Here is an 11,283-nt window from a genome sequence, read left to right as displayed (position 1 = left end):
TGAAGACTTATCATGCAAGGATTTATTCAAGCAAACATTAATCTCCCTCATGCCATTTCATGCATTTCAACGGCAAAATGTTTTTTGCATTACTTTTATTTCGATTCAATACTAAATTACATCACCAAAAGCCAATCGACTGAACTTTGGATTAGTGTACTCTTCTATGTGCTTAGTCTCTACGACTCTCTGTGGTTCCAGTAAAGTTTGTTGCTGCTCGACTGTGACAACACAAGAGTTTGCACAGTGCAGATATAGACTGAAGCAATGTGTACAAAAACCTGCAAATCTAGTAAGTGCGTATAGTTCTTCCTCGAAATATATACGTATGCAATAATGGGGGTGGGATTACAGTTCCAAAATAAAGATCTGAAATTCACAAGCATCCATCCCAAAATGGTACTTTTCACACTAAGCTTCTTAAAATGGCGAAACGAAATCTGGAAGGCATTGCCATTGTAAAATATATATATACAGTAATCCCTCATTTATCGCGGATAATTGGTTCCAAAACCAACCACTCCGAGATTTTGCAGTGTCAGTGGCCATAAAAGATTTTCTTTCAATTTACATCATTGAAGTTATGCACCCTAAAGTGATGTTTATGGTGCTCCTTTTTTTCCCTCTATAAGACCAAAATTCCCAGCCGCACATCTGTTTCTGGCTTCACTTATGTGTACCAAAAAGTTGCCTATCCAGACGGATAAGTTGTCGGAGGAAACCTCGGTTAGGAATGACTCCCCTGTTCTCTTTGATGGCACATATAGCCTCCACCAGGGTGAGTCTCTGCTTCAGCATCAAGTACGCCAGGACCAAGGTGGCAGAACGACTCACTCCTACCTGGCAATGTACCAGAACGTGACCTAAAGAAACACAATACACAAAATAAAAGTTGCTTTTAATTGCTCATTTTAATACCAGATGTCTTCTTATCAATTCTCACCTCCCCTGCTAAGAGCCATGTGAATAAAATCGGCAGCTGCCTGGAAGTTGACACTCATGTCATAGGTACATGAGTCATTTGCCTCTACTCCCATATAACTTATCTTCATTCCCTGGTAGATGTTGGGACACCCTCGACGTTTACTGTGAGCTGCATTAAGGATATGTGTGATTCCATGCTTGGATAAATCATTCTTGTTCTCGGCACTGTGTCTGTGGGGATCCAAAAATACTTTAGCATGTGATTTGTTACAAAGGTAGTATTTCATCAACCAGTACATCAGAGTGGCTTATTGACTGAAGACATTTGAGTTTGAACTAATAAAGCATCTCCTTTCCCAAGAGTAATTCATTCCTTGGATTACTGTAATGCACTTTATTTGGAGCTAGGAAGTCCAGTTGGCTGCTCGCCTCTTGACTGCGAACACATAACTCCTAGCCTAAATTGGCTCCCTCTACATTTTTGAATCTTTTTTCAAATCTCTAAATGGCTTCACCCCACCTTACCTCCCTGAGCGCCTTGACTCATGCAGGTCAGCGGGAATCAAGCCTGTCCCACTCTTTGGAATGATCTTCAGATAAACATTAGGCAAGCCCTCTCTCTCACTGTCCATGTTTCAAACTCATCTGAAAACACATTTGTATTCTCTGGCTTTCGACTTTGACTCATTTATTGTTTTAACTGTGTTTGTTGTTGTATGACTTAATTGTGCTCCACTTTGTATGCAGTGATGGTTGTTTTAAAAGTTTTTTCTAAAGCCAGTTGAGTTAATGGGAAATGTGTGGTAGTCTTGATGGCCAGGTTATTGATGGAAACTCAAATAGCCCAGCTGTCACCATGAGGAATGGAACTTGAGGGGTCTAGAATTACTTGTGTATATGATTTATTTCTTTGGATGAGTGTGGACTCAATTAAACTTAGAGAAAGTTCACAATATTCATCTTGGGTCATTTAAATGAATATTTGGACCAGCTAGTGTTCTTCTCAGAATGAAGGAATGCAATCAAGCTACTTACTGATCACCAATGTAGAGCCTTGGCCATACTTCGTCTGCATGACTGATGATGGCTTTGCCAGTAAACAAGAGTCTTTCCAACTCACACACAGCTAAACCAGGGGAGCTTAGGTCAATTTCCACCTTCCTGGGAGGAAGTCCGTCATTCCGGGATGAAGGAAGTTTGGATGTAAAAGACATCTCTTTTCCAGTGTTGGATTTAAGCATTCCTCTGAGGTAACGAAAAAAGGTTTTGGACGATTCCCTCGGGGTTATATCCATGCAAGTGTGCAATCAGCACAACTTTGATAGAGTAGCACAACACTATCGTCGGGATGTCCAAGGCGTTGTGAGACTATTGCCCCCTTGGATTCAATCCTGGTCCCAACGTTTGGGGTTCTACTGTTGTGCTTTTGCATCAAAATAGATGCCTATTTATAGACCAGACTGCTCGCTAGCAACACAGTGGCTCCATGCAACAGTTTACACAAATATAAGTTTGTTTCTTTTTTTTTAAATATGAGACAGCTTCAATATAATTCTTAATTTACCTACAAGATACATGGGAATTCATTACATTTGTTTGCAAGAAAGACACATTTTTCCATGAGTTAAAAATATAAGCCTTTTTATTATTTCTCAGAATTTTCAACTGTGATAAATGCTGTTTTTTGTTTGTTTTGTTACAGATTTATTATGATTTGTTTTTTTTATAGTCAGCCATATATTTCCATTTTGTGTTGGAAACATGCATTACACCTGACATTTTACAGTTGGGCTTCATGTAATAGTACACACAAACAAAATGAATACGTACATAAGACAAATGATAAATTCCCCATGCAATACATTTTCTAAATATATTAAACATCTCCTGATATAGGGTATTTTGTCACCACTGCCGCAATATTTAAGTGGGACATATGTCTTGCATTATACTTGGAAGGATTGTGTGACATTGCAAGTATGGTGGCAACAATGATAGAACAGATTTTGACATAAAATGAGTTCTTCACAATTTTAATGGATATTTGGGTAAATGCGCTCAATGCATGAACAAGGTATGAGGATAGTTTCAACATATAAATTTAATTGAAACATTTGAGTTGGAAATTGCAGCATAAGCCCAAAAACAAAGAGATGACAATAATTTTCAGATGTTTTTTTTTTTTTAATCGTTCCTTCTTCATGGTCCAATTATGGGTTCACAGAGGTTGCAAAAGTATTATTCATGCAGGGCAGAGCACATCTGAAACAAAACACACTGATCTACAGTACTGCGATTGCTTTGATGACGGGATAACGATGACGATGTGACCATGCAAGAAAACTGTGACAAACACTCATGGGCTGTTAAGGCAATGTGCATGTTGTGAGGAGCAAAGAACCACAATAAAACTGACACACACACACACGCAGGGACAGCTGGGTGTTCACTTGATTCTGAATCACTTGTTGGAGATTAGCAACAGTTTGGGAGTGGCAATGATAATTCGCTCTTCCTGTATCGGTCAGATTACCAAAAATCAAAATTCAGTCACTGACTGATTTGACAGTTTCTTATGATATGTACAAAAAAAAAACAGCTTCTTGATCTACTGCATTGGCACTGCGTCACATGTAACCAACAGCCTACTGGGTCATTGAAAAATGTATTTAGACGCTCTAGTCCAAAGATCTGGAAGAAGCCGGGAGGGTCTGAGGCCCATCAAACTGGTTCATGACCTACTTTAGAAAGCCTTCCTTTCCAGCTGGTCAAGAATGGCCTGGATCCTTTGCACAGCCTCCTTTCGCGCTTGACGGACAATTTCAAGTCCCAGAGTCTCTACAGAGTCCAGCTCAAGCAGCTCTTTGGTAAGAAGTTCCTCCAGATATCTATAAGTCTTGTCTGTTTTTTTCCCCACAAATTCATCAACATCTTCCTGAAGCAGCAGCACTCTTGCCATGATTTGCTGGACACGAGCTAAACTGGGGTTGTCGCTGATGAACTGAGGTCCAGCATTGCCTGGAGCTGGGGATTGGGTGGGAGCAGAGGGTGGGGGCTCACCTTGTGAGTGATTTTGATCAATTTGCCTTGCTATGTTGTAGATTTGAGGTGGTGAACTAATTTCTGCAGCTTTCCCATTGGAGCGATTTGGGGATGTGGTCGGCCTGGGCTTCGGTCCCACTTGTGGGGCGCGCTGGAGCTGTTGGTCCTGGAATGAAACACGGAACTATTTTCCATTTCCGTAATGAAAGCACATCACGGCACTTGGCCTCAAATGCGATTTGAAACCTTCTGCGAAATTTTTAAATCCACAGTGGTGGGAAGCAAGTTACCAACTTTGTGACTGTACTGAAGTAGATTTTTCAAGTATCTATACATATTTTTTCTCCAATGTCTTTTTTTACTTTCACGACTTACATTTGAAAACAGATATTTATGATATTTATCTTCTTTGCAGTGGCGTGCTGGGGAGGCAGCATCAAGAAGAGGGACGCCTCCCGCCTTGACAAACTGGTAGAGGAAGGCAGGTTTTGTTGTTGGCATAGAGCTGCCTGGTCTGACGTCTGTAGCAGAACAGATGTTGGCCGGACTGCTGCCCATATTAAGGACAAGCCCCATCCACCCACTGCACAGCACCATCTCCAAGCGGAGGAGTAGCTTCAGTGACAAGCTGCTGACACCGTCCCGCTCCACGGAAAGGACGAGGCTCATTTCTCCCCCATGCTGTGAGACTTTTTAACTCAACACGGGGGACAGGGGTACGATCATGGATATGATATTTGTCGTGTTTAATATGATTAATGTTTATTTATTTACATATTACTGGTGGGTGAATGACACTTTCATAAGAATGTACTGCATATCTGTTATCCACTCTTGGGTATGGATACTGCTGAACATTGAATTTCCCCCTGGGATCAATAAAGTATCTATCTATCTATCTATCTATCTATCTATCTATCTATCTATCTATCTATCTATCTATCTATCTATCTATCTATCTATCTATCTATCTATCTATCTATCTATCTATCTATCTATCTATCTATCTATCTATCTATCTATCTATCCTGCTCCTTTGTGAGAGCAGCGTTTCAATTTTTAGGAAGCACTCACTCACTCATTGTTGTACTTATGACATAATATGACATAATGTCACGTGACCTGATTGTTGTACATATGACATAATATGACGTTATGTCACGTTACATAATTAACCATCCCTTTTCTGTTCCCTTCCCACACTGTGCTGCACTGACACTGCGTTGCGCTCATCTGCACAGCACATTAAACCAGTGGCAACACATCATGACACAACACTTGACTTTGACTGTCAAAATATTTGACAAATACATACAAGGTTACAATTGGTACCTTGAAAAACTCAAACTGGCCACTTCCCATGAGCTTAGCTCTAAATGATTGTTGTTCATTTGCAGAAATACTACCTTGGGTTGATAAGGAGGGGGTGCACCAGTTCCAGTCCCTGGCCAAGCTGGAGGGTGTAGCGGACGTACGGGATTTCCATAATGATTTGAGGGAAGCTGTTGGCCTGGCTGCCATTGTTGCTGTGAGGGTGCGTATGTCCCAGGGTGTGCCCAAGCTTCAGCCTGGGAGTTGGAGTGCAGAGACTGGCCCGTGGGATATAACGTGCTTGGAGGCATAGCATGACCACTTTCGCTGTAGTGAGAATATGGTCCTTGAGGATATCCAGGACCCTGGGAACAGAGAGGTGACGCAATGAAATCAATTCAGTGAGAAGGAATGCTACAATTTCTGTCTTTAAATGTTCTTACCCCTTGACAGTGTATACCAGGATAGTGAGGGTTTTGTGAATGTGGCTGACCAGCTTGCCCACTGCTTTGTTCTGCAGGACAGCTCTGACTAGGATAAGAAACTGGAGGCGTTCTCTGAGGGTCAGCACAGTAGAAAGGGTTGGATGGGTGGAAACCACTCGTTGAATATTGACCCTGGGCTGGGTTGTAGACACCATGGCCATTTGGATAAGCTCCTGAAATGACCTACAAAGGTAGATTTGGAGAATTGAGTTATGACAGTCTTGTGTCGTGTAGGATTCCTATTATGTGAGCGATCCAAGGTCACATAATTTGTTATGGGTCGCTAAGTGTTTGGGCTTTCAGAACAATCCTTCCCATAGGTAATATCCATCCATCAAATGCTTATCCTCACGAGGGTTGCGGGTGAGCTGGAAGCCTATTTCAGCTGACTTTGGCCGGTAGACGATGTACACGAACGATGAACTAACTGTTCGCCAGCCAATCGCAGAGCACAGATAAAGAAACAACCATTCACACTCACACCTACAGACAATCAGTCGGCCTACTATGCATGTTTTTGAAATGCGAGAGGAAACCGAGGGACCCAGAGGAAACATACTCAGGCATGTGGAGAACATGCAGGGTAATTCCGATTGTTCAATGCCTTATAAGCCCAGGCGGGCTTGTATGCATGACACAATAATAAGATTGCAGTAACATACTGTAAACAAAGGCAGACTGATTCCTTTAACTCTACACCTTTTGCCTCAAGTTAAACTCACCTGTGGGCTATACTGTGGCTGGCCATCTGATCCAGGGGGATAGGTATTTGCATAGTGCCCCGTGGGATGAGATTGAGGGTACCAGTAGTGTGATGGATATCCTGGATACTGTGGTGTGTCCTGAGAAAGCACAACGACACAATCTCAACACATTCCACCTTTGCTCCCACACATCTATTGCAAACTCGTAGACTTGATACTGGCACCAACTCATTCATTCTATCAGGTGAAACAAATGCACGCGGTCTCGCGCATCTTGACCCAGGAGAGATAGGGTATAATGCATTCTAGTATCAACCAGTACTGTGATCCTGTCATGTAAAACTATACGTGATGAGCAACAAACTTAGCTGGGCTAGCAAGAGAGCGCTAGCTATTACATAACAGCAGTTAGCCCGATAGCTGCGTAGTTAGCATGTGCTTTACGCTGGAGAGCTTCTGTTCACCTTAAGCAGTAGCACAAAGCATCTGAAATACAACATTTATACGAAACAGATGCTTGAGTCTGACTCACCATATTTCTTTCGGTAGTTTGTAAGGTTATTATCGAAGTTGTAACTCGAAGGCCAGGCAGTTATCGCTTCACTTGATTGTACGTATCAGCTGTACAGCACTCCAAGGGCTAGGCAAGAATATTGTTGAAAACAAATCCCTGCGCTCTATTCTAGAAAAGATCCGATTACTGGTGTGGCAGACAAGGGGCTTAATGAGTGCAGACGACTTGATTAAGATCGGGAAATAATTGAATGGCTGACGACACGGTGAACACACGTCAGCTTGTTTACCCAAAATGAAGATGGCGAATCATGTGAAAGAGGACCCACTCTGAAATTTGACCAAAAAGACAGTCACGTTGTCAAAAATGAAACCACGATAACTAACGGTATATCTGTAGTATTTTAGAAATAATATCTAGCCAACGCTTTATTAGAATTTCAAACAAATTCTCTCCCAAATATAAAAACGGACAAGTAATCCATCAAGCGGTATTTACAATCTTGGTTACACGACAAATTGAAAGCGAAAAAAAGCGACTTGTTAAAAAAATTAATGCGACTTGAAACGTAGTTGTATTCCACCCCAGACTCAGTTTTGTTTAAACTAAATCGGCGTCCGCGTACTCGTCGTAGTTATTGAATATGCCATTGATTTCAACGCCAAACAACAAAGATGACAAACTAGCTATATCGACGCGCTTTAGTAACTAAAGTGCCAACAAGACGGCCATGTTGGAAGGGACAACGTTCCCATTGAAGGCAATGCATTGACATGAAAGATCAGTCACAACTTGCTCAGTTCTCAACTTCTTTTTTTATTTATTTATTTTTTTACGAGGTTTACTTTTTTGTCAATACCAAAAGGCATTTTAACAAAAAGTCCTATGTGAAAAATGGACCTGTCGTATCTACAGACGTGCAAGAGTTAACCATCACCCGGAAGTTTAATCAAAATGCCTACAAAAGCATTTCCGGTCATCTTCCGCATAAGAAACCTTTAGTAATATTCATGGCGTGACGCTTTGGTATATAAGAAGGCAATAATCAGGCTTCCAAGATGAACTACGTACCCGGGACAGCTAGTCTCATAGACGAGATCGACAGTAAGTTTGAGAAGAGAATCGAATCTCGTCGAAAGTTAGATCATAATGAGGAGTATTTGTCATTTTCACATGTCCTGAGTGTTGTTAGTCACCTAAATGGCGAATAAAAATTCTTGAATCTTGAGTTAGCTTTGTGTCTTGGTCTAACACAGTCACATTAGCCCGACCAACGCTGTTGTATAATGTCCTATCTCGCCTGTGCTTTGCAGAAAAACATCTGGTTCTCCTCCGAGATGGTAGAACACTAATCGGATACCTCAGAAGCATTGACCAATTCGGTACGTTTATGTTGGTTTCCTAATTGGCGCACTATAAAGATTCATAGAATTTCACATGATAGCACTACCGCTGTGTAAAATTCGCAAACTCAATTTGTTTGTCTTGTTTTTCAGCTAATTTAGTTTTCCATCAGACAGTTGAACGGATCCACGTGGGCAAGAAATTTGGTGACATCCCCAGAGGAATCTTCATTGTGCGAGGAGAAAATGTGGTCCTGCTTGGCGAAATAGTACGTGTGCATTTTCTTTCTGTTTCACCCGTCATCATGAGTCATTTTAATTCATTCGGTAATTTAAGTCTTAAAAAGTTGAGTATGACCTCATGACTTGCAAGGTATTGTCATAAATCCAATGCAATATTTGCCAAAGAAGGAATATTATGACAGTCTAAAATGCCTCCAAAAAACATAGTTTATCCCCCTAAGTAACAAAACAGTCAAACTATTAGTAAAGCTACTTTTGGAAGATGCCTGACTAACAGGAAAAGAAAATATTAGGAATGTATTATTGATATTACTGAAATTGGAAGGTTGGCAATGTCTCATCTCTTCTGCATGGCGTTATGCATGATGAACTCAGATTTGTTTGCCCTTTTAGGAGCATTTAACAAAAAAACAAACAAAAGATGTCACACCCCAAACCGCTTTTGGAGCGTTTGTTGTGATATTAAACATCAACGTATTGAGTAGCCCTACAGATCCCTCTTACGTAGAGTTAAGCATTTTTATTATGTATATGTTTATGCAATTAACAAATTCCTCCAAAATGCAAACTTGTTTCTTTTATTCTAAGTCTTCCTTATATCTGACAAAAAAAAAAAAAAGGATGAATAAAGTGGCTTAAGACCTGCAGCAACATTGGGTTCCATAAGGCAAATTCCAATAAGATAAAATGATTGAAATGCTTTTGTTTGTATTTCTGGTTGTTCTTTTGTAAAGGTTGTACTTGTATCATTCATGTTTAAGATGATTTTACTTCAAGCACATGTCCCTTATAAATGCATATTTCATTGCAGGATGTGGATAAACCTTGTGACACAGTCCTGCAGCAGGTCTCCATTGAGGAGATTCTGGAGGAGCAGCGGTTGAAGCAACAAACTAAGCAAGAGATGGAGAAAGTGAAGATGCAAGTCCTGAAAGACAGAGGTCTCTCCATCCCCAAAGCTGATAACCTGGATGAATATTAACACAGCCCATGAGCTGCTTCAGTTTGTATCAGACTGGAATCTTGGTTGAATTTCAAAACATGATTTTATGAGCACAAGGCAACATTTTGCTTTGCCTCCTTACTGTAGTGTACTGTATACATTTAATTTGAATGAAGCTCTTTCAGTTTTTCGGGGTCGAAGGTGGCAAAACTATTCGTTGTGACTCATTATGATAGCAATTATTTTACAGCAGCACTTTGTGTTACTCAATCGTGTGTTTGTATTTGGAGATATAAAGGCCTGCAAGTGACACAAAGGTAATGCCGATGCTCCATTAAAATATTATTTTTTATTCATGGCTCTCTTTGTTTCCTCCTCATTGTAAATACAAATATCAATGAAGATTTCTGCAAGAAGCACCAAGCACTGTGTTTTATTGAGGTTGTCTTGGGTGTAGCACATTTTAGTTTAACTATAATAACGAGCAGAATGTTTCTTGCAAACACAGCCAAGGTAAATGCAAAATGTAGTTTTGAAAGATTTGTTTTCAAGGAGACTAACATTTCTATCTACTAGGCCCTGTGAGGACAGTCATGGCTAATAGGTTGTGTACTGATTGGTGTAAAGGGCTAATCGTGTGATGCACGTCGGACATAAACTAACAAATTACCTTGAATAATATTGGTGCGTAAAAAGTGTAATTAATAATTAATGTTGTTCGATTTCTGTCACTCATCATAATTAAATCAATCGACAGGAACCAAATGTAGGCAGCACCTTTTTCATAAATTTCTGTCAGTGTTTGCATTTTTAAATGATCATATCCACAACATTCCTAGAAAATCACAAAGTGCCATCACTGGTGAGCTATTTTTAGAACACACCCACAGGTTACTCGTGTGGTTCTCGCCCTTGTTCGTGATCCCTGGCATAGATTCTGCAGTTTGAAAGCAAACTGAAATAAGCACACACCACTAGAATCAGAAGAAGATGGCAGTAATATATGAGGTAAATAACACAATTTTGTGGAACTAATATAAAATATTACTTTGTTTGTCCCAAATGAAGGAATAATTGATAAATAGAATAGATATAAGAATTGACCTTTTAAATGTCGGCACTATTAGGCTGACAGAGAAATCCTTCCTGGCGTTGACCATGATTTTTTTTTCTTAGTTTTTTTACTTTTATGAATTTTTTAAATGTGCCTTGGCTCAATAAACGTGAAATGTTTGCGAATATCGGAAATAGAATCTCTTTTACTTTGAGGACTCACAAAATGTGTACACTTCCGGTAAGTTCAATGGGCTTGACACAGTTGGGGGCCGGGGGTCCAGCCCACATTCGATGACGTAGGAGAGGGGCGCGCTGACGTTGGTGATGTGAATTCCAAGTCTTTTAGGTGAACCGAATCTTTAGAATCAGTTCACTCAAAAGATTCGTTCAAACAAATCGTTCAAAATGTTGAACAGAGGCTGTGATGTACCGAAGTCAAATTCCTTGTTTGGCACGCTCACACATGCGAATAAAAACTCTTGAAACTTGAATAACAATGTTTAGGAGTATATATGCATATACGTTATTTAAAAACTACTATAAGTATATCATAAATCTACATTCTGGCTTACATAGTTCACGCCAGGAGACGCAACATGCCCACTGACTGATCCGTTGATGCACGGGCAGTTCACCCATTGACTCGTTCGCGAACAGGAAGTCGGGAAAGTCAGGATTCGTTCCCTCACTGTTTTGTTCACTCACTGATTCATTCGTT

At 40.4% G+C, this 11,283-nt stretch overlaps 3 protein-coding genes across 3 annotated transcripts; 1 reads left to right on the top strand and 2 right to left on the bottom strand.

Moving 5' to 3' along the window:
* Positions 1–632: 632 nt before the first annotated feature.
* Positions 633–2,138, bottom strand: LOC147057923 (dual specificity protein phosphatase 26-like). Its single transcript, XM_085910146.1, has 3 exons — positions 1,960–2,138; positions 944–1,155; positions 633–863 (listed from the first exon to the last, which is right to left on the bottom strand). Exons 1-3 carry the CDS (start codon positions 2,136–2,138, stop codon positions 667–669), a joined length of 588 nt encoding a protein of 195 aa, XP_085766272.1. The 3' UTR covers positions 633–666.
* A 410-nt stretch (positions 2,139–2,548) lies between these two features.
* On the bottom strand, positions 2,549–7,737 carry bag4 (BCL2 associated athanogene 4). Its single transcript, XM_085910144.1, has 5 exons — positions 6,999–7,737; positions 6,485–6,604; positions 5,721–5,945; positions 5,373–5,642; positions 2,549–4,132 (listed from the first exon to the last, which is right to left on the bottom strand). The coding sequence occupies exons 1-5, from the start codon at positions 6,999–7,001 to the stop codon at positions 3,668–3,670; spliced, it is 1,083 nt and encodes a 360-aa protein (XP_085766270.1). The 5' UTR covers positions 7,002–7,737; the 3' UTR covers positions 2,549–3,667.
* Positions 7,732–9,867, top strand: lsm1 (LSM1, U6 small nuclear RNA associated). The gene is made up of 4 exons (XM_085910145.1): positions 7,732–8,084; positions 8,294–8,362; positions 8,477–8,592; positions 9,378–9,867. Exons 1-4 carry the CDS (start codon positions 8,039–8,041, stop codon positions 9,546–9,548), a joined length of 402 nt encoding a protein of 133 aa, XP_085766271.1. The 5' UTR covers positions 7,732–8,038; the 3' UTR covers positions 9,549–9,867.
* Positions 9,868–11,283: the final 1,416 nt, after the last annotated feature.

This window comes from Syngnathus leptorhynchus, chromosome 4 (assembly GCF_054491065.1).
Source record: "Syngnathus leptorhynchus isolate UIUO chromosome 4, UIUO_Slep, whole genome shotgun sequence".
Taxonomy (NCBI): domain Eukaryota; kingdom Metazoa; phylum Chordata; class Actinopteri; order Syngnathiformes; family Syngnathidae; genus Syngnathus; species Syngnathus leptorhynchus.
The sequence above is the reverse complement of the archived record's forward strand: the minus strand, read 5'-3'. Positions and strand labels throughout refer to the sequence as shown.